The sequence below is a fragment of the Barbus barbus genome (assembly GCF_936440315.1).
Source record: "Barbus barbus genome assembly, chromosome: 3".
NCBI lineage: Eukaryota > Metazoa > Chordata > Actinopteri > Cypriniformes > Cyprinidae > Barbus > Barbus barbus.
The window spans coordinates 12,360,377-12,383,989 of NC_136731.1; the positions used below are offsets into that span (position 1 = coordinate 12,360,377).

The 23,613-nt window shown below is 38.3% G+C and overlaps 2 protein-coding genes across 5 annotated transcripts in view; one reads left to right on the forward strand and one right to left on the reverse strand.

The window, feature by feature from the left end:
• The window catches only part of LOC306847021 (centrosomal protein of 112 kDa-like), a gene marked incomplete at its 3' end in the record, with an annotated part of 163,796 nt that extends 151,508 nt beyond the window's left edge, over nucleotides 1-12,288 (reverse strand). For all 4 annotated transcript variants that reach the window (XM_079380756.1, XM_079380755.1, XM_079380753.1 and 1 more), the window contains exons 1-5: nucleotides 12,060-12,288; nucleotides 11,685-11,788; nucleotides 11,393-11,583; nucleotides 11,161-11,294; nucleotides 41-128 (exon numbers count right to left, since the gene is read on the reverse strand). In XM_079380756.1, coding sequence (XP_079236882.1) covers nucleotides 41-128; nucleotides 11,161-11,294; nucleotides 11,393-11,583; nucleotides 11,685-11,788; nucleotides 12,060-12,076 — 534 coding nt within the window. In that variant the 5' untranslated portion in view covers nucleotides 12,077-12,288. The remainder of the gene's footprint in view (nucleotides 1-40; nucleotides 129-11,160; nucleotides 11,295-11,392; nucleotides 11,584-11,684; nucleotides 11,789-12,059) is intronic.
• A 1,427-nt stretch (nucleotides 12,289-13,715) lies between these two features.
• Nucleotides 13,716-23,613, forward strand: part of LOC306846029 (protein kinase C alpha type-like) — a 192,112-nt gene continuing 182,214 nt past the window's right edge. The window contains exons 1-2 of the mRNA XM_079379099.1: nucleotides 13,716-14,018; nucleotides 14,984-15,015. Coding sequence (XP_079235225.1) covers nucleotides 13,852-14,018; nucleotides 14,984-15,015 — 199 coding nt within the window. The 5' untranslated portion in view covers nucleotides 13,716-13,851. The remainder of the gene's footprint in view (nucleotides 14,019-14,983; nucleotides 15,016-23,613) is intronic.

Here is a 23,613-nt window from a genome sequence, read left to right on the forward strand (position 1 = left end):
AACTGGATAAGTTGATTTCATGACAGTTTTAAGTTCTTACCATCTTGACATCATCCTTGATATCACGTTTGATGGGACTTGAGGACAGGGGTCTGGTTGGTGACTTATCGTTGAACAAATTCCTCTTCCTGTGGAAGAGAAAAAAGCTCCCTTACACTAGATCATACTAATGTTTCAAAATCCACATGCACAACAATCTGGATGCATCAGTCTTTTCCTTGTTGCCTTGGTCTCCATTAGCACATTCACAGGTATGCAGGAAAGCATAAAAAAGCTTCTCTTTTACACATGGTGGAAATAATTGCATCATCTTTAACACATCTAAAACACACATGGTCCATGGTTTCTAGTACTTATAGTTCCCAGCAGACACACACTCATGCCAGTTGGGGGCATATATTATACAGTATATCGTTTCCAGTTCAGTTATATTTGAGATCTCTTTCTTTGCCCAGATAATTCCAGTTTGATCAGCTACACTGAGGCCACCAATGACAACTTCAAAGGCTGAAACTCGTCTGACTAGATGTCGCTGATTTCGACAGCCATGACACATTTGTTTCATGGGCAAATTAAGAACGTGTTCTCGAGCTAATTATGAATGCTTAACGCAAATCTCAACTAATTAAACTAATCCCCCGTTAGTCAAATGATGAAGAGAGGGAGGATGTGATGACTATATGAAAGTCTTGACAAGTATTTGGAGACACATACACCCTCTTTTTTCTATTTTCTTTTTTCTGTGCTTTCGTTTGGACTTACTATTAAGCCCTAGCCTAAAATCCACACGAGAAAGCAGTTTTAAAAGCACTGCAGTTGTTTTTATTTTGCTGTCAATCACACATCTACATGCAAGATCTACAATTATTTATATGCTTAGCAAAGATATTTGCATTTAAATATTTACAAAAGTATATCCACATGTGGATGAGAAAGTGCATATTTTTAAGTGTGCAATACAGCTGTACTGACACACTAATGTGTCAAAATCTTGAAGTGTGCATGAATCCATTTGCATATAAGTATTAACATACCAAATGACAACCTTAAATTTCATTATTATTCTTCAGCACATTTCCTCTCACATGAAGTTAAAAGAAATAAGAACAGAAACACCATGCAAAAATCTGTAATGAACTGAATTATGACGCAATTCACCCTTCCATCCCATGAATGTATATGACTGTATGTTTATCCCTTCAGAGATCAATATATAACACTTTAGTATAGGAAACAATTCTTACTATTAACTAGTTGCTTACTAACATGCCTATTATTAACATATTGGCTGTTTATTAGTACTTATAAAGCACATATTCTGCATGACAATATTCTACATTCCTAATCCTGCTAAACAAACTTAACAACTACTTTACTAATTATTAATAACCAGCAAATGAGGAGTTTATTGAGGCAAAAGTCGTAGTTAATGGTTTGCTAATAGCAAGTAATATTAAGAATTGGACCTTAAAATTGTGAAAAAAGAAATCCTCAAAAAAGTGTGACCAAACAAAAAACACACAGATATTTAAAAGAAAATGTCTCTCAGTTCACAAGTCACCAATATAAACTGAATTGGCCAGAAGACACTGGACTGAACTGACAATAAGAGGAATTTAACACGGGTAATGGCATTCAGGGAAATGCAATGTTCTTCAGCAAAATGAAAGTTGCATGACAATTATTATATTTCTTTAAAACTTTAATACTATTTAAAACTCAACTCAATTCTGAGTAATGCACAACACTGCCAAGGCCATGAGAGTCTGGCTGCTGCATGTTGGAAGTTATGTTTCAGTCAACAATAACATTCACTTTGCAACGCTGTTGTTGTCACAAGTTGCTCACTGAGAGACAGCAGTTTTATACAACTATAACGATGCATTCACACGGGCCATCGCCGGTAACACTTCTGAATTACTTTAAATGGGTGACGTCATGCCAAAACTGAATTGTGGATCTGTTGCGTAGCCAGACCTTCAGACTGATGGCAGAAGGTCTGGGAACTTTGGCCTCTTTGAATGGCCAAAGCCCACCCAAGAGCCCATATGCCTGACAGATAGGTAAAGCAACCAATCATGTTTCGTTTTGTGCTGCGTGATGTTTCGGGCTGTGGAAATGTCCCCACAATAACAGTAAATCAGATTATAAAACTCTTAGACATATTTTAAACATTCAGTGCAGCGAACCTTAAATATTTCACATACTTCTGAAAATTCAGCGTTTAGTTGATCCTGATAAGCACTCATTGTCACAGTGGCTTTGTTCTTCCATGAGGGGGTTTGGTGTCACAGCATCTTTGTTTCTAGGTGGAACGTTAAAGAACGCGACACACACATCTCCCGGAAATTCTGTAGAAATCAACCAATCCGATGACGACTTCGAAACACCTGAAGTGTTTCCAATTTTCTGTGCAGTATGCATCAGACGTTCAGCCAGCGGTCTGTGGGCATGATGTCAGCCAATCAGATCACCTTGTCCAAATACCCTAGCGCAGATGCTAACTAATCACGTTCATGCAACACCAGAAAAGTAATGTGATTGGCTGTTGTGACTATGACGGTTGTGTTAGCACCAAGCTTCACGACAGCTCCCTCTGCTAAACGTCGACTCCAACGCTCCATTTGAATGTAAACAAATCTTACAACTGGAAATCAGTTGAAAAATTGGCTAGTGGAATGCTGCCTTAAGGAAACAGCACATCTTCCAGTCATCTGACATACTATCTTGAACATACTGCGATTCAACAAGCAGGCATCCTAGTCTCACATTATATACAGTACAAATGTAAACTGGGATGCAACCACTGGCATGAGCTGTAGTGCAGCATGCCAACCAGATGGGGGCTAATGAGAAACAATATATACACATATATATATATAGCTCTATGTCTGCACATTACATCAAAGAACAGATCTAAAAGGGCACTGCAGCTAAATCTGCTGGACTGCTTGCATACTACACACACACACACACACACACACAGTCTACCTTCCCTTTGAGCTGTCAGATGAGGGCCAGCCATTGTGATTGGCGCCTGGCCGTTAACAGGTGGATGGGGATAATTGAATCAGATGAGAGTGTGGGATCAAAGAGCTGTGGGGGCAGATCGTGGAGGTGCTGCTGCCCTGCGGCCTGATTAAAGCCCCGCGTCCTGACCTGCAGCTGCTCAGAACAGCCTCGGCCCCAGGGACACGTCCTCATCCACGCCACTTAAAAACACAAGGCCAAAGCATTCATGCGTACTTGACTCAAACCTTGGACTCAGGAACACATCTGAGGTCTCTTATGGCCGTCGCTGCTGCCGCTGTCACGTTTGGCAATGGTTGGAGACTCTGGCTAATGTTTCCGGTGAACACATAAAACATAGACAGACAGATGGGAAGGTTCACGAGGAAACTATGGCAACTAGGTCTTTAAATGATCTGAACAACATCTCAGTGGCCACAAGGGTGTTGCTATGCATTGTTAGGGCACTCTGAGTGGCTGCTATGATGTTGCTAGTAAGCTACGCATGTGTTCTGATTAGTTGTTAAAGCATTACTAGGCTGTTGCTGGCAAGTTCTGGGTGGTCAGTAAAGGTGTGGTCACATTAGAAAAAATTGCTAAAAAAGGCCCATATCCAATGTCAGTAGTGTAGCGATATATAAAGCACAGCTCACACAGAAGTTACATTCAAACCAAGAAGCTGTTTGTTGGTCAGCGTGGTGAATTAACATGACCCAATGAATCCGGTGCAAAATCTGTGTGGGAAAATCTTTCACCCTCATGCAAAATTCTAGATTGTGCCACTCGCTATTGAAATGACTATGGATATTTGCGAACCAATGGTAAATGTGACCACACATTAAGGCACTGGTTTTGTAGCTGGTTGCCAGGACAGTGCTATGCATTTATTAAGTGTTTTCAACAATTATTTGTATGCTGCTAGTGTTTTTTATATTTAATGAAAAAATTTAAATAATACAAAAAAAAGCTATGAATTTTTCCTGATAAATTCACATTTTTAGATTTTCAACTGCATTAGAAAATTGTTTAAAATAATACTACTTTGTTTTGTATTTTCCTGTTTATCACTGTAAAGCTGCTTTGACACAATCTGTATTGCATAAAGCGCTATATAAATAAGTAAAAAAAAAAATAAAAAAAAAATGTCTCACTGCTCTCAGATCTGTTACACACAAGCCAAGCACAACAAATACATGTCTGAACATTCACCGTGTATAAGCCTCTCTTAACTCAATTATGCTTGGGCCAAAGTTAAGTGAAGATCGCCATCAGGTGGACAAACATGGAACGGTCTAAACCACTCAGTGCCATTACTTTCATGGTGACCCTGGACCACAAAACCAGTCTTAAGTCGCTGGGGTATATTTGTAGCAATAGCCAAAAATACATAGTATGGGTCAAAATTAAAAATTTTTATTTTATGCCAAAAATCATTAGGATATTAAGTAAAGATCATGTTCTATGAAGATATTTTGTATATTTCCTACTGTAAATATATCATATTTATATATTTATATCATATATATATATATATATATATAATATATATATTTTTGATTAGTAATATGCATAGCTAAAAACTTCATTTGGACAACTTTAAAGGCGATTTTCTCAATATTGAGATTTTTTTCAAATAGTTGTATTTCAGCCAAATATTGTCCTGTCATAACAACAATGGAAAGCTTATTTATTCAGCTTTCAGATGATGTATAAATCTCGAAAAATTTACCATTATGACTGATTTTGTGGTCCAGGGTCACATTTCACAAACATGAGAGAGAGAGAAAAAAAATAAAAAAATCTTAGTGATTATACTTACTATCACATAATAGAAAAATCACCTTGTTTGCAGGTGTTTTTTATCCTTATACTTTACATTCAAAACAACAATTATCAACCTTGATGCACATTTATAGATGTACTGTACTTTACATTTTTTTTTCCTTCCCCAAATTACAGAAAAGAAAATGAAAAGAAAATATGTCTTTCTTTTTGGTTTGCAACAGGCTACTGGAAATATGGGGATAATGTCAGTACATCATTCACATACATGCAGAAATAAAGTATTAAATTGGGAAAAGCACAAAATATCAAACTCCGTGGCTTGAAGAAGCATGTTCAATGTCTTAAAAAAATACCTTGTGTTTTAAATGTAATATATAGACATAATGATTGTACACAAAAGCAGTAAAACTTCAAACAATGTTCAATAGCAACGGATTAAAGACAAAAAAGAAAAAGCAAAGGGGAAAAAAAGACTCCCATGACAATTGTTTTCACCCATGAAAACCACAAAAGCAGAACTGTTATATCATCACCTGACTGACTGACTGACTGAAAGCAAACACAGCCACATCAGAGAAGAGCCGCAAGCTCAAAGCTTTAATCTGATCTAAATGAGTGTGACACATAAAAGACACGGCTGCAATTTTCTCCAGCAGGACTTGAGTCTGTGATCTAAATGCCTTTAATGGTCTTCTCCAAATTTAAGCACTGAAGCACAAGTCCAGGCTTTCAAGCAGATGGACTTCCTCTATCTGCTGACTGCTTCAATTGAAAGATCTCTAATTTCAGAAGAAGCAGTTTAATCTTCAGCTGTGAGGGTCAATGGAGACTCTTTGAGTCATGTCTTTAAATTGCAGAAAAACACAGGCCTGGCATTGCCAAACATTCATTTGTGTGGCTAAACACAAGCATGTGTCTCTCCCAATGATTTTGTCTTGCATACTTGTGGTTAAAGGCCTATTCACACCAAGAGCGTCATGACAAAACAACAGAAAAAAACCCAGCTTTTACATGCTCCTTGTACTCAGAGATCAGGATCTCTCTATATATCTGTAATGCTTGTTTTAGACGACGTATGAAACACATATTAACTTCATAACTTTCCATACTCGGCAGGATTGCTTTATTTTAATTTAAAGATTATTGCTGCATAAAGTCTAAAAAAAGACGTCCTGAAAAACATCGCTCTGTTCCTATACATCAGTAAAAAAGCATAATTTAAAAACGGCACATAGTATAATAAGTGACATTTTTGATGAAATGGAGATATATACATCAAATGAAAGCTCTTAATGAGCTCTTTCTACTGGCAAAAGTACTGTCATCCATGAGTGTACAAATTTGTATTATAAACAATTGAAATTTGTACACAAAGTCAGATCAAATTATGGCAAAATTATTGTTTTGGCTCTCCTGTAAAGTTGGTGAAATGTCACTTACGCCCTCCTGGGTCTCATCCTTTGAGCTATTTCATTATTAATGCAATGACATGATCACAATGTTGTGAAAACTTTACATTATAAAGGCATAAAAGCTGTCTGTATTCCTTAATACATTCTTAAACTATCTACAAAATGCACAAGTTCTAAAAATAAAATGCAATTATTATCACTATGCATTACTTCTAATGTGTATAAAGCACTTGTAGTCTCCACATAAACGAGGTGATTAAATTTTTTTTTTTAGTAGACAAGGAAGGTATACATACTGATAAACGACAGTGTGCAATAAAAACAGTGTATAAAGTACAGCCTACACTGTGTGTAAATATATATATATATATATATATATATACACACACACACACAATATTTTACAAATTAAGCACTAAAAAAAAAGAGATTCTCCAACACTGTTCAATTTATTTAAAAAAAAATATTTTCATTTAACACCATTATGTTAGGTTTCCCATTTATACAATTGCATTGTGTTAAACTGACTTGAAACAGTTGCATTTTGGCTCAACTCAATATTTTCATTTTGAAAGAACATAAATGATTTTACTTGTGCAACTAGGAAGTGGATTTGAAGGGCTGGATAAAGAGAGTAAATCTTGAAATAAAATGTTATTTTAGGCATTTCGTTTATTATTATTTAGATGATAAAATTGGGAGACTTGTTAATGTTTAATGCTCTTTTATGTTTGTATTTAACTGGTATGTTAGTGTTTTGGGGGTTACCATTGTGGTAAAGTGTAGAGCATGTGCTTGGGTTGAGGACCTGCTAACATGAAGCAAAGTTGTTTTAATAATAATAATTAAAAAAAACTATGGGCATGCCATGGATGTAACAATACCATCTTATGCTATGCCAAACAAGTTGGCTAATGCCTAAAGTTAAGTAAATCCAGCTAATCATATATTTTTATTTTTTTTGAGTGTAGTCGGCCTGATAATTTATTTTCCAGTTAACTGTTTTAGTTTGAGTTCAACAAGCATAAAAAAAATCGCTTCATCAACGTATCAATTTCATTTAAACTATATTTGATCAAATTGAGTTGGCCCAACTCAATCACATTTCATTGCATGAATTGTTTTTTATGAGTTGGGGCTACACATATTGTGACGAGTCGGCTGCCTCCCCCCTTTCTATCATCACCACCCCGTCCCGTATTCGCTGCCCTTCACCAGGCTCCCGACGGGAGTGGGTGTGTGAGAGAGGAGGGGTGCTGAAACAGCCAGGGCTGGCGGCGTGTGATGAGGCGCACCTGATGTGAATAGAGCCTCATCACCGCCGCCGTTAAATGCCGAACGCGCCTCTCCTCGGGAGACCGGTCTCTTCCCCGTGCATGCACGCTGGTGTCCTCGTGGGTCCAGGAAGGGAGCGTCGAGGAGGACTGCCGCACCCGTTAGGCGGCTGACGGGCCAGGATGCCGGGCCGCCGAATCCCCCAGAAGCGTCGGGAACCCAGGAGATGGATGAAGCCGCGCAAGAGACGCCGCCGCCACTCGCTCCCGGCCCCGAGAGGGGAGTGCGTGCGGCCACCGGACTCCGCCCCTTCCCTGGACCCTTCCCTGACGAACACTACCCTCCTTCACTAGCCCCGCGGCACAACGAGGACACCAGATTCCCCATTTATTTGGACACTTTTCCCCCTTTGGACACTTTTGTACATTTTATTGTTTAATAAAAACCTCTCCGAGGCTTGACGCCACACCCACTGTGTCTGTCGTTGGCTCCTCCCGCCACAATATTTATTGGATGGAAATCCTGCCCTCAATTAAATTGAGTTCATCCAATGAATAATTTTTTTGAGTGATTGGCTCATAATAACAAATGAAAAGTTTTAGTGTGTTCATAATGTAATAATTCATCATACATGTTATAAGAAATAAAATGAGCTCAAGATTTTGTACAATTTTGAGAAAAATTATTATATTATCAATATTTTATTACAATACAATGTAATACTGGTCACAGCATGTGCAGTTATTACATTAGCCTTAATGTGCAATGGAGTGTACGAAATAGTCTTACAAGTCAGAACTCAAAGGAGCACTTTGTGATTCTTGGCTCAAGCTTCCGAGATAAAGTGAGTTTCAGGGAATGCTTTTATCTTCAGCAACTAACATTACTAAAGAACTGAACACTGCGGTGGAGGAGAACGTACAGAACATCATGCTTTCATAACACATCTCACTGGCACTGAATCTTTTCATCTAAGCACTTTTCTCTTCTGGGACAAGATAGCTTATAAATCTGAAGTATCGTTCACAACTACAGCAATTTGGAGCAACCTGAACTTTTTCATTTTCAGTAAAAGTTGGTGACTTCTGCCATCATAACTTAGCATTGATTGTGCGCTGGTGCAACTTATATAAAACCTTTTTCACTCCAGAAAATGTACTGTCTGCATGAACCAGTGACAAACTGGTGTAAATGGCTCAAAGGAAAAGATACAGAAGGACGTGGACTGCCTGGGTCAATGCTTTAGAGATAACGCTGCCACTTGCTTTTAGGAAGGAAAACATATAGCAGAAGCTCAGTAGGAGAGTCATAAGTGACAGTTTAATTGGATTTTTCTTTTTTCAGAGAGAACAGGAGAGTCGTTGACAGTGGGGCTAGGCATGTGTAGAGATTTGTGAATGACAGGTGCTCCAGTTCTGAGGTAATTTCAGAAATTACAGAGTTTTGAGGGCACTGCTTCTGCATGAAACTAGTTATCAGTGCAGTGAACAAACACAAGATGATCATGAAAGTGTTGTGAGAGTATCAACTGAGGGTCTGAATATTTCATGTTTTACAGGCCTGGTTTTAATTGAGCCATCATTGTGTCCTTGTGTGAAGCTCCAAATTATAGGGATAGCTCATCCAAAAATTATGCCATTCCAAACCTGATTGACTTTCTTTTTTCTGAGAACACAAACATATTATGACACATTTTTTTTTCCCTCCATGCAATGAAAGCCAGTGTTCTTCAAAATATTTTGGATCACAATGTAGTGAAATGTTTTGATTTTAGTCATTTTATGACATACTACCTGCATACAATTCCGCTAGAAATCTTGCCAATGCTCAATTTCTGCATAAATTTGCCCAAAATGATCAGATCAGATCTTTATCTAATATGGGAATCCCAAATAAGCTTTATTTAAGACGATCTTGATGAAATGTTTTTCTTATTATAATGACTCTCTGGAATTTTTCAGTTGCTGCATTTTGTAATTAAATATATTTGTATGAGCACTAAATGGTATCAAACTATCATGTGTCCTCGGGCAAACAATTACAGATCTGTATTAGTTTCATAGCTCTTGTATTATTCCATGCGCTCTTTCTTCTCACATTAATGAATGCATGAATGTTTTTCTTCTTTTTTTGTCATGATTTTAACATTGGATTTTATCATTTATTTATTAAATTGAAAACAAGTAATTACCAAATGATTGGCTTCATGTTGGGGTTGTGTCACCCTGAAGGGGTCTATTTTGCAATAATGATTGGCTGAATGTACATTACCCTACAAAGCCATTAGGGTCATTCCAGGTCAGTTCAATCAAATTTCAGAAACTTCCCCAGCTCAAATTTTGGATTTGCTAATATATATTTTTTCTGAAGAAAAATAAGCATGTATAGTGATGAAAGCCAAAATATTACATGTCATAGATGAATATTTACTAATAGACTATTTTGTAGAGGGGGGTCAAAACGGCAATCTTCACCTGAGATTCAGAGCCAAATTACAGCAGGGTGGGGGTGGGGCAATCTTTGTTGCTTTATGGGCCAATGGTGTTTCAAAATGGTGTTTTTTCTCCTAAATTTGCAGGCCTGTAACTCAAAAAGTTTTAAAGATATCTTAATCCAGAGATATTGGAATTTCAATATGGTTCCAGGAGTAAATTGTTAAATTGCACACATTTCGGTGGTCAAAAATGTGGGTCACTTTGCAAAAAATTTTTAAAGAGGAAAGTCAGAAGAACAAATAACATTAAAACTAGAAATGTATCTTGTTTCCTTCTGTCAAAACAACTGCACTGAACAGATGTCTGAGTGCCATAAGTATTTTCTTCCAAAGTTTGCATGCCTACAACTCAAAGATATCGTGATTTTAGATTCTAATTCTTACAAAACTTTTCTTTTGGAGTCTTCATTTTCAAGGCCCTGCCTACATCGTTCAGTCCCAGAGATATGGGGATCTCAATGAGGCTCCAAATTCAGATTGTTGAATGTTACTATATTCAGTGGTCAAAAGCCAAATGTGGGTCACTTTGTATACAGCCAATACTTATTGTATTAAAAGTGGAATGTCTGAAGAATAAGTAATGTTGAAACTAGAAATGCACCTTTAGTGTCTTAATTTGTTATTACAAATTAAAATAGCTGTTTACTATTTAAATTTATTTTGCAAATCTAAATAGTAAATTTAAATGTAATTTATTCCTGTGATGCAAAGCTAAATTTTCCGCATCATTACTGCAGTCTTCAGTGTCACATGATCCTTCAGAAATCATTCTAATATTGTTTTGCTGCTCAGAAAGCATTTCTTCTTATTATCGATGTTGAAAAGATTGGTGCTGCTTAATATTCAGGATGCTTTGAATGATGAATAGAAAGTTTAATTATTAATAGAATTACAAATATTATTTTTAATCACTCGGGCCTGCGAATCAAAGGCCTGTGTACTACAATAAGCTTTGATGTCTTTATGAAAAATATCAAATCTTTTTTTTTTCTTTTGATTTTGGGGTGAAATACAGTATGACCTGGACATATAGGTCCTTTTCATGAGACCAGATTCACAATTATTCATCCATCCAATTGCTTGTCCTATGTAGGGTTGCGGGCCACAAGTAAGCAATTAATCAATCACATACTGTATCACATCCTAACCTCAACACAGGTGGCTTCACAGTAATCTGTGTCATACCTGTGTGTGTTTGAGAGAGGTGAGGTGGACCATGAGCCATCAGTCTGACCCAACTCCCCAGACACCCAGTCCGGCAGCACTGCAGATCCCTGCTCCTGTGACTTTGCCAGCAACGGCTCATCAAAATAAATGGACTAAAATCAGAAAAAAATCACAATGCTCAACAATCACCACTGATTCCAGGGCTCAGACCTATAAAACTTTTTATGTTGTTATGTTGCCTTATACAAACCATGTACGTAGGTAAAGTCTTGAGGCTGCCTGCTTCAGGTTTGTGGGTAAAGGGTCCCTCTAAAACTCCTTTTCTGAGCATGTGCAGAAGGAGTCGGGCGTACATGTTACGATTTTTCCTTCCAGTCAGTCCAGAGCCACAGGTCTCAGGATCACACAACTTTTTAATCCACAGTGCACACCGCTGCCGATCTGATGGGCAAATGTAGTGTTCAACACAATTCAACACAAATCCTGTGTTGAAATGACAGAGCACTCTCTCTCTCTCTATATATATGTGTATGTATTCTCACCTGTTTTGTCAGTCAATTTAAGCACATATGGCTTCATGTCCACTAGGTAATGATCAAACTCAGAGTCCAGAATCCCAAAGCAGTCCTGATCAGTCATGTTGCTCCTGAATACATGAAAAGACTAATTAAAACAACCCGTAATTTATTTTATCCATATGTAACTTTAGCTATGTATTTTTGGTACGCTTTAGTTAATTATCATGGTTAATAGACAGCGATAAATGACAGACATGTTATTATTTGTCAACATACAGCATGCAGCCAATCACATGCATTTAAAATTATTATGAATATATAATTAGTAATACTTATTGTTTCGTAGTGTAATAGTTTATATTAAATCATAATTCTTTTTTCATCATTTTGTTAGCTCACCAGTTAGCAGAACTCATTCACAAATATTGAGAAGCGCTACTTCTGCGACAGGCTTATATAAAGTGCTAATGTAAACGTAAGTGTACAGTAAATCCTTGTTGAGCACTAAATCATTTTGAATGATAATAATGTCTTGGCGAAGTGTCATCTGCAGCTGTGATTGTGCGTGCGCTGTTCCTCCACTTGTTGCTACTTTACTCTCCCAAACGGTTTCAAACTGACAAACTGTGAAGTCATATATCACGCGCGCCTTACATGTTTCAAAATAAAAGTCTCACATAACAGAGTTGCATCTGTCACCGTGATGCACTTTGTAACTACTTTGTTTTGTACATTTTCTTTTTATTGTAAGCTGAGATGCAAATACTCAACTTTATAACATATTCGGATATTTGCTATTCAACATTAGACGACTAACTGCTGTAGCATATATATTTGTTCTCTATATTTTATCTTGACTGCTAAACACAAGCTAGTGTCGTACTCCTTGCAAAAGCTTGTGCAGTACAGCTTTAAATTTCAGCAATATCGACCGAGAAAACTTGATTTAGTTGTCGTTTCTACTTTTTGTTTTCTATGATATGTTTACTTGCGCTTTTTTTACTTTTAATTTGAAGAATGTAATTCCTCGTGACGCCGGAAAAGAGATTATTATTTGTGACTTCATTCCGTTCATCGCGAGAAGCGTTTCCGTTTCCTAGCAACCATAAAATCGCAGGTGAAACAAACTCATGTAACGTTAGTTAAGTTTGATATTAAGGGTAACGTTACTTTATTTATTTATTTACTTACTATTAATTGCATTTATTAGAAACAGGTTAAACCGCACTAACTTTCTTAACTTACTACTGGTAACTAAATGGCTACTGGTTTTGTTGAGCCGTTTGTAGGCGTAACGTAACAGTTCGACTTATAAATAGTTCAAATTAATTTGAGTTTTTGCAAAAAACTATTTTACAATAAAGTTTACGACCAAACAAGTAGCTATAAATATAAATATCAATTATTTAGCCATTTAAATGTTATGTATTTATTTGTATTGCTCGAAAAACAAATGCATACAGTAGGAAAGGTGCCAATGGTATACATAGAAAAATAAAGAAAATAAATATTAACTATGCATATATGTATGTATAAAACCACCAAATAAATAAAAAAATAAAATAATGAAAAGCCTTAATTGCTATTTCACAATATCTTAAATGTACTAAATAAGGGCACAGTTTTAACAGTTTTTGTTGTTGTTGTTTTGTACCCTCAAGTGCTTAGGTGACCCTGGAGCACAAAACCAGTCATAAGTAGCAATAGTCAACAATACACTGTATGGCTCAAAATGATCGATTTTTCTTGTACGCCAAAAATCATTAGGCTATTAAGTAAAGCATGTTCCATGAAAATATTTTGTAAATAAGCTTATTTATTCGGCTTTCAGATGATGTATAAACCTCAATAAAAAAAATTAAATAAAAAAAGACCCTTATGACTGGTTTTGTGGTCCAGGGTCACAAATAAGTATCTAATTCTTTAAGTACCACAGAAAACAGAGGTTTCTGAGAGCCAGCAGATGGTAGTAACGGGTCGACGGCAGACTGATGTCCTGATGACGCCGTGTCTGATTCTCGTCCACGGGATGGCGTCATACACCCTCGCACCGTGGAGAGCGTTGACGTCAGTGTTGAGTGAGAGAGGCGCGCGGTAACCGGGAGAGACTCAGCTGAACGCGTACAGTAGACGCGTCGACTCGCGCAGCGGAGGAGACACCACACACACACACCTGAGGAATAGCGGCGCGATGGCTGATCATCTGATACAGATCAATGACTCTTCCGCCGCGGTAAATCGATTCGCGCGGAAAGGAGCTCTGCGACAGAAGAACGTGCACGAAGTTAAAAACCATAAATTTACCGCAAGATTCTTCAAGCAGCCCACATTCTGCAGCCACTGCACCGACTTTATCTGGTAACATGCTCTGCATTCAGTACTCATGCATTACATGTGAAACTTCTGTGAAATTGCAGTCTTGAATGTTTGGTTCGACAATCATTTCTTACTTTTCTAGTGTGCAAACATAACACTGTCTTCCTCAGTAATACAAGAAAAACTATTTTCCTTTTCATAGGAAACTGAGGTGCATAGGCTACATGGATACATTAGCATGGCAATATGTCTGGGTTTCATTATGTGCTTGAACTTAGGAAAAGAAGTTGTATAGTATTTAATTTAGCATATTCTCTATTTAATTTAGATTGTATGTTTACTAAATGAATTGGATTATTTGTTTTTATGATACACAAGCTCTTAAAATTACATGCATGAAAAAAAAAAGTCTTGAATGTGTTTTGACAGGTGTCAATCATCTCTTATAGTGGCAAACATAATACGGGCTTTCTCAGTAATATAAGAAAAAAACTCTTAAAATAACTTAAATGTTAAAAATAACAAGAGGTATTTTGAGGTTCCATGCATGAAGCCACTTTATTTTATATGTCACAGTTTGTTTTGTGTAATTTACTTGTTTTCACTTTTCATTCATTCATTCATTTATTAGTATTCTAACAGGCTTTTATGTTATTATGGTCATACGTTTGCAATAATAATAATGGTAATAATAATGTTTCATTTCGACAAAAGACAGTAAGTTACAGATAATAGTAATGAGCTATTAATGCACATTCAGAAAACCATTTCATGACATCGTGAAACTGGATTTGCTGAACAGATGTTTGGTGACATTTTAATACCTAAATCCAGGTTTAATACCCTTCAACCTTTACAATCATTAAGGTTAAAGAGTTTATTTTGTGCATTTAAAAAAATTGAAAATTCCTAGGAAAGCGGGGAAAGCATTTTAGGTTCAAGTTATATTTTGCAGCTTTGTCACTAACACGTTTTTTTTTCTGTCTTTTTCAAATGCAACTCTACAGGGGATTTGGAAAGCAAGGCTTCCAGTGCCAAGGTACTGTGTGTGTGTGTGTGTGTGTGTGTGTAATGTAGTGGGAGGTTGTGGTTTAGTGTCACTGATTCTATCACTGATGCATGTGCTCATGTATTGAGCTTTACCAGGGTTTACTACATTGAGTAGAAAAATGTCCAGTTTATTTCATCATTGTGCCATTAAGGAACACATAATGTGGAAAGTGCTCTGGCGTTTTTTTGTACGGGTCTTTGGCAAATTTGTTTAAATCTTGGCTCCGCCTTGTCATTGTTGGCTTCTGATAAATGGCAGATCCCAAATCTGAAAGGGTATTGAAGAACACTGTATGGCTGAAGTAAACTACATGTTCAGCTGTGCAGAATTCTTTGCTTCTGTTCTGAAATTACAACATCCCTGTGAAGAACTTGACTGTCCTGCACAAAACCCAGACCTGAGCACAGCTGATGAATGATTATGGATGATAAATTAGAATAGGAAGCTGGGGTCAAGTGCTTGACATCAGCAAATAAGATGGTTGTTTGCAGGCTAATACCATCCCAAAAGTCTAACGGTTCCATAAGCAGCATGCTTTTTCAGGGAATTCATGTCCACCACTTCAGCAACAACCTCCTGACCACCCTGTATCGTTAGTTAGCATTGCATTTGATATGAAGATGACAAATATATGTGTTTTTGCATGTAGGAAGTGCAGAAAGTTTGTAGCATTAGACAGCTGTAGCTTCAAATAAACTTCTTCAAACATGAATTGGCACAAACCCATTCCAAGTAGGTCAAAAGACAAAGATGCCAGGTAAGCAGTCTTAATTCTCAAGTTCCCTGGACTATTAGACCGTGTCCTAACCAGGTGTGACATATCAAGCAATTTGTCTATGCCCATTTAAAGTGAAGTGCTGTGTAATGTGACAGCAAATCAAATCACATTAGATGTTTAAAATACAGTTATGTGCAGTGAAATGGACATCTCATTTGAATCTGGTGAGATTTCACTCAGGACAGGGCTGACAGTGCAACACTCCAGAAATAGAAGTGGCCGACAAAATTAAAAATAACATTGCTTGTCCATTTCTGCTAAACTTCATCCATTCTCAAGACCTTATATCAGGATCTTCAACCCCAAACATACCTGAACCAGCAATCAAGGTTTTTAGGGTTACTTGACAAGCAGGTGTGTTGGAGCAGGGTTGGAACTGGAGTCTTCAGGACAGTAAACGCTCCAAGAGCTGGGTTAAAAAATTGACTTGTCAGAGCCATGCTGCAGCAATAGCATACAAAAATCAACAATTAGGATGATTACATGAGAACTGATGATATAAGTTCCTAAAAAGTGTATCTTTTCATTTTGACTCTCATTGAGCAGAACTACAGGATGACACAAGAGCTGGCAGACTCAGATGATCACAGATGGCAAAGGTATCTTGTGTATCATGTTTGTGTATCTTCCTGTCAACTGGACATTTGCCATGGAAGATGGTCAAGTCTTTGAGGATGTGTGGGTACATCCGTGAATATATTTCCAAAGACCTCTGCAGTGTTGGACCAGAGACATAATTTACATAAGTACATAAGCACAAATGACTGGTCAAGGCATTGAAAGCATTCATCCTTCAGTCCATTTAGGTTTTTGCAGGTCTTTTTTTCTGGTCTATGCAGCCTAAGCTGCTTCAGCTTTTAAAAAAATGCTAATGATATTTGCAGCATTCTATAATGATAAGAAAGTTGAATGCATATTGATAAATTTGTTGGACTCAGAATTATACATTTTGATTAGCTAATATTGCTTTCCCACCTTTGAACATGTTTTTTGTGGAAACATTGTGAAAAAGACAAGAATGCAAACTGCTGCAAATGTCGCAACTTGAACATTAGCAAAATCTGCATGGAGAACTTTTTTTGCTGTGAAGCGAAACTCCTGAACATGCAGATTCCAGTTGAAATGACAGGATTATGCTTGCAAAAGTTTGCAGAGCTACGGCAAATGTGACCACATCTTTAGTGCTTTCTGAGTGAATCACGGAATTGTGTTTATTTACACTGTGTTCTGGTGTTTTCAGTAGCAGAAGGGCCCAATTCGAAGTAAATGCTGCTCCAAACAAACACAATATTTACATCTCGCTTAATGTGTGCTGCAATGAAGTATGGCGACCCGTAGTCACAATTTAATGACCCATACGGCACCCGGGGAGCAGTTGGGGGTTCGGAGCCATGCTCAAGGGTCTCACCTCAGTCATGGTATTGAGGGGGGAAGAGAGCGCTGGTCATTCACTCCCCCAACCTGAGACTTGAACCCGCAGCCTTCTGGTTACAAGTACGACTCTCTAACCATTAGGCCACAGCTGCCCCGATGTGTGCCAGGATCACTTTATTTTCAACAATTTCAGTTTTCAACATTTTCCAAATGTGTGAGCTTTACACATAGTTTGCTTGCTTGCCGTTAATTGCGTTATATAAGTCGCAGCACTTTTCAGATATTGAAAAACGTGACGTTTATTGCAGAAAATATGGTACATATGTAATAGTTCATTTATGATCTAACAAAGCATCTGAGCTATGAATTGTACATTTCGAAACTCAGTGACACATGAAATCAGACCTGTGTAGCTGGAAGCTCTTGTGTTGTATAGAGTATGTTTTGGGTCTTGTACAAATCACATACATTATGACCTTCAGCCTACAAGCAGTCATCAAGATTATTCAAGAGGCATCACTGTCCCTTGTGTTAGAGCTTTTTAGCGGGCACGTTTCTTACTAAAGCAACCTGTCATAACTGCTTCCTGTTTCCAAGCACCTACCACATGGTTACATAGTCTGACTCCCTAATTAAGTGTCATTGCAGTCAGCATGTGTTGCTCCAGACAGCTTTAACCTCCGTCCCTGGAGTAACCTGCCTGTCTGCAACTACTTCTTCACTGGAGAATGTGTTGCATGCAGAGAAGTGAGGACAGCATGAGAACATGAAGAAAACTGGCTAAAACAAGTGCGTTAGCATTCTCTGAACAGGCTGACAGTGGGACTGTTGGTGAGCTCACAGATGGCTTCACTGATGGACGGTTGGCCGTGGGAGCTGGTTGGTGTGCAGTGGAGTGGGAAGCGAACATGAGGGCCAGACCAGAGAGTGTATGTACTTGGACGCATTAGGGAGATGTGTAATGGTGTGTAACAATGAAAAGGCTTCTGATACCTGACCAAGAGATTTGAGACTCGTGATGAGGGACACCAGACCTATGCTCACCTGCGTTTTGAGCATGCTGCTCCAAAACTGCTATTGAGAGATGAATGAGATACATGAGGTATCCTGAACAAGACCAGCGTTTCATGAAATCATGAAAAGCCCTCACATCATGTTTTTATTATTATTATTATTTTATTTTTTGTATTGTACAGTGATTTAGATCTGTACAGGATTTTCACAAAACTAAAATAAAATAAAATATAGACTAAAAAATACAAAAAATAATGCCTCCCAATGCCTCCCCTTATTACTTATGATCCACTATAAGTATATAAGTGTGTCTACTGAGTCATTGTTGTTTGCCTGTATTTTCTTATTTTATTCTTCTGTTGCTGTGCTTGGGATGTTTCTGGACCACAACCTTTGGCCAATTGTCATGTTTTGGCACAAAAACAATTTTCTAATGTTGCCATTGCCTTATTGATTGCTATCTGTAACTAATCAGATTGCTAGGCATTGTAATTATGCTTTTATGATGACACATAATTATTGTTTATTAACGAGCTACACTGTGGATGGCCAAACTCCCTTCCAAATCGCAGCCAGTCATCTAATTATTAGCATAACTATGCATTCATATACACAAAAATGCCATTAATGAAAGATTTACACACTATATGAAAAAATGTTTGAAAAAAACACCTCATCACTCACCTTCTGAGCTTCTGGTGGTGTTGGAGGGGCCAAGTTTGAATCTTCTGTTTGCAAACAGTTACTGAAAGGGCTCCATGGTGCACCTCTAAAGAACCTTTCTCAAGCAGACTGTTGCATTCATTCGCTCTTTCTGGAGAGTGTGTGTGTGTGTGTGTGTTTGTGCTGTTAGTGAATAAGTTCTGTGTAGGCTCTCTCATACAGTATGTACTGAATGCTGCCTGAAAGTTATGGTGTAATATATATAGCTAGTGTTACAACCTGAATTCTGGAAATGTTGGGTCGTTTTTTAAATTTGAATACAATGAAAACTAAAAGAATTTGAAATCACATGAGCCAATATTTTATTCATAATATAACATGGATAACATAACAAATGTTTAAACTTAGAAATTTTACCATTTTATGCACAAAATGAGCTCATTTCAAATTCAATGCCTTCTACAGGTCTCAAAATAGTTGGGACGGGGGCATGTTTACCATGGTGTAGCATCTCCTCTTCTTTTCAAATCATTTTGAAGATGCCTGGGCATCGAGGTTATGAGTTTCTGGAGTTTTGGCGTTGGAATTTGGTCCCATTCTTGCCTGATATATGTTTCCAGCTGCTGAAGAGTTTGTGGTCGTCTAACACGTATTTTTCGTTTAATGATGCGCCAAATGTTCTCTATAGGTGAAAAATCTGGACTGCAGGCAGGCCAATTCAGCACCCAGACTCTTCTACTACGAAGCCATGCTGTTGTAATAGCTTGCAGTATGTGGCTTTGCATTGTCCTGCTGAAATACAAATCCCTGTCGTCTGGAGGGCAGCATATGTTGCTCTAAAACCTTTATATACCTTTCAGCATTCATAGTGCCTTCCAAAACTTGCAAGCTGCCCATACCGTATGCACTTATCAGAGATGCTGGCTTTTGAACTGAACTCTAATAACACGCTGGAAGGCCTCCCTCCTCGTTAGTCCAGAGGACACGGTGTCCGTGATTTCCAACAAGAATGTCAAATTTGGACTTGTTTGACCATAGAACGCTTTTGCACTTTGAAACAGTCCATTTTAAATGAGCCTTGGACCACAGGATACAATGGTGCTTCTGGACCATGTTCACATATGGCTTCCTTTTTGCATGATAGAGCTTTAGTTGGCATCTGTAGATGGCACAGCGGATTGTGTTTACCGACAGTGGTTTCTGGAAGTATTCAAGTTCAAGTTCAAGTTGAGCTTTATTGTCATTCCGCTACATGTGGGGACATGCAGTGGAACGAAATGTCGTGTCTCGCAGGACCACGGTGCTACATAAATACAGACATACAACAATGAAGTAAGAAAAAACACTATAAACCTATACACTACTAACAGATTTAACTATAAGTATACTATATATAAGTATTTACCCTATACAAACTAAAAGAATAAAGGATAAAAAATACAACTATACGAATGCTTCACATAAATATTATCCTATACAAACTAAAAAATAGAAGACGAAAAATACAAACTGTACATGTGCAAAGAGAGACATTTGAGTCAGCAGCTGGTTGGGGAACAGTGCAGGATGATTTGTAGTGCAAGAGCATGTAAACATAACATACATATATTGCTGAGTTTTTTGTGAGATTGTGCACACGCAGCAGTGTGTGTAAGTGTCCATAGTGCACCTAGTGTAGAGTGTGAGTGTCCATAGTGCACATAGTGTAAAGTGTAAGTGTCCATAGTGCACATAGTGTAAAGTGTGAGTGTCCATAGTGTAAAGTGTCCATAGTGCACATAGAGGAGAGTGTCCATAGTGTAAAGAAAAATAAGAATAAAATAAATAAAAAAATATATAAAAGTTCCATACAGTTTTTCTTTGGTGTGGTAAGGTTTGGGGTGGGGGGTGGTCCATGTTCAGGAGGTAGGGGTTTGCATGAGGTTTCAGAGGGGGGCGGGGTGGTTTGAGTTCAGGGCTCTCACAGCCTGGGGGAAAAAGCTGTTGAGCAGTCTGGCGGAGCGGGCTCTGATGCTCCGGTACCGTCTTCCTGATGGTAGGAGCTGGAAGAGACTGTGGGAGGGATGGGTGGAGTCCTTCACGATGCTGTTGGTTTTGCTGGAGCATCGTGTAAGGAAGATGTCCAGGATGGAGGGGAGAGGGGCACCGATGATCTTTGCAGCTGTGTTCACTGTCCGCTGGAGGGTCTTGCGGTCAGCAGCACTGCAGTTCCCGTACCAGACAGTGATGCAGCTGGTCAGCACACTCTCAATGGTGCCTCTGTAGAATGTGGTGAGGATAGGTGGAGGGAGACTTGCTCTTTTCAGCCGGCGGAGAAAGTGTAGGCGCTGTTGTGCCTTTTTGGAGAGTGACATGGTGTTGGTGGTCCAGGTGAGATCCTCTGTGATGTGCACCCCCAGGAATTTAGTGCTGCTGACTCTCTCCACAGTCGAGCTGTCGATGGTCAGTGGGGGGTGGTCAACGGAGTTTCTCCTGAAGTCCATCACAACCTCCTTTGTCTTCTCCACATTGAGGGACAGGTTGTTTGTGCCACACCATTCAGCCAGCTGTGCCACTTCCTCTCTGTAGTGCGTTTCATCGTTGTTGCTGATGAGACCTACCACTGTTGTGTCATCAGCAAACTTGATGATGTGGTTGGAGCTGAACTTGGCAGTGCAGTCGTGGGTCAGCAGTGTGAAGAGCAGAATTCCTGGGCCCATTTAGTAATGTCAATGACAGAATCTTGTCGATGAGTGATGCAGTGTCGTCTGAGGGCCCGAGGACCGTCCAACATAGGTCTTCAGCCTTGTCCCTTACGCACAGAGATTTCTCCAGTTTCTCTGAATCTTTTGATGATGTTATGCACTGTAGATGATGAGATTTGTAAAGCCTTTGTAATTTGATGTTGAGGAACGTTGTTTTTAAAGTATTCCACGATCTTTTTGCGCACTCTGTCACAGATTGGAGAGCCTCTGCCCATCTTTACTTCTGAGAGACTCTGCCTCTCTAAGACTTTCCTTTTATAGCTAATCATGTTACAGACTTGATGTCAATCAACTTAATTAGTTGCTAGATGTTCTCCCAGCTGAATCTTTTCAAACTTTCTTGCTTTTTCAGCCCTTTGTTGCCCCCGTGCCAACGTTTTTGAGACCTGTAGCAGGCATCAAATTTGAAATGAGCTCATTTAGTGGATAAAGTGTAAAATTTCTCTGTTTAAACATTTGTTATGTTCTCTATGTTCTATTGTGAATAAAATATTAGCTCATGTGATTTGAACGTCTTTTAGTTTTCATTTTATTCAAATTTCAAAAAATGTCCCAACATTTCCGGAACTCGGGTTGTGTGTTGTAATGCTTAAATAATTAGAAACAACCCAACCATTAATATAAAATCTGTAATGTTCATCATTCCATTTATATTTGCTTCTAGGGGCATGCAAAACTGCTAAAATGCTTTCTAGAATAAATAATGAATTACTGTAGCATAGTCAGAGAAATGCATCTGACTCACGACAGAACACACAGAATGATGTCCTCACTGCTAACTGTTCGCTGGTCTAGATGGTGTTTAATTGCCTCTCCCAGCCTGACCTGTTAACAAGTGCCCAAAACCTCTCTAAGACTAGCTTGACAAGTCTGGGGCCAGCTTAGACCACCAAAATTGTTTAGTCTGAATTAAAGCTGCTTGATGACGGACAGACATCAGACAGACACCAGCTGCTCTCCACCCTCACTCTACCTACAGTGACCTCTTGAGAGAGAGCTCTAACTAGTGTGCGGAGCTCATGGGTACTGTGCTGTATTCTGTTACAGATCATTAGGAATATGATGAGAATCTCTGTTTAGCCTCAGTACTCCCTGAAACTAAAAATGTCAATGGTAATTTTCTATGGGCTCTTCTGTGGAGAGAATATTTGATTTTGCCCAATTTTCTCTCTCACTGTCTTCCTCTTTCCTCTGAAAACTTCTTTACGAGCCTCTGAGGAGTCAGGTTTTAGTATCATTACAGTATCATAATTTTAACGGTAATATGTCTGTTTGAAGAAATGCAGGTGCCCCTCGTTACCTGAAGTAGTTGACTTTAATAGAAAATTGGCTAACACTTTATTTTAGGGATTCTTAACTAGTTGCTTATTAGCATGAATATTATTAGAATATTAGCATTTTATTAGTACTAATTAAGCACATATTAATGCCTTATTCTACATGACCTTATTCTACATCCCTAATCCTACCCAATACCTAAACTTAACAACTACCTTACTAACTATTAATAAGCAGCAAATTAGGAATTTATTGAGGGAAAAGTCATAGTTAATAGTCAATAAGTGTTCCATGTTCTAAAGTGTTACCGAAAATTGTGCTGGAACCAGTTACCTTAAATCATTTAAGTTTTGACACAAGGTGAAACTAAACAGATGAAGTTGTATTAAGATACAACCATAATTGGATGTAGTGGACAAATCAAGTTTACATTAGTAGCACATCCATCCATTCTCATTAGCAGGGATACTTAAATCTGGCTCGCGAGATCCACTTTCCTGCAGAGTTTAGCTCCAACCCAGATCAAACTCACCTACCTGTGATTTTCTAATGATCCTGAAGACAGTGATTAGCATGCTGTTACGGAGTGAACAGGTCGAGAGGCATGCGGGCTAGGGTCAGACAATGGTACACGGGTACACAGGCAAGACAAAAGAGTAGTCCAGTAAACAGGGGTGGGTCAATGGCGAACGCAATCCAACAGGGCAAAAGAGAGATAATCCAGGTACATGGCAA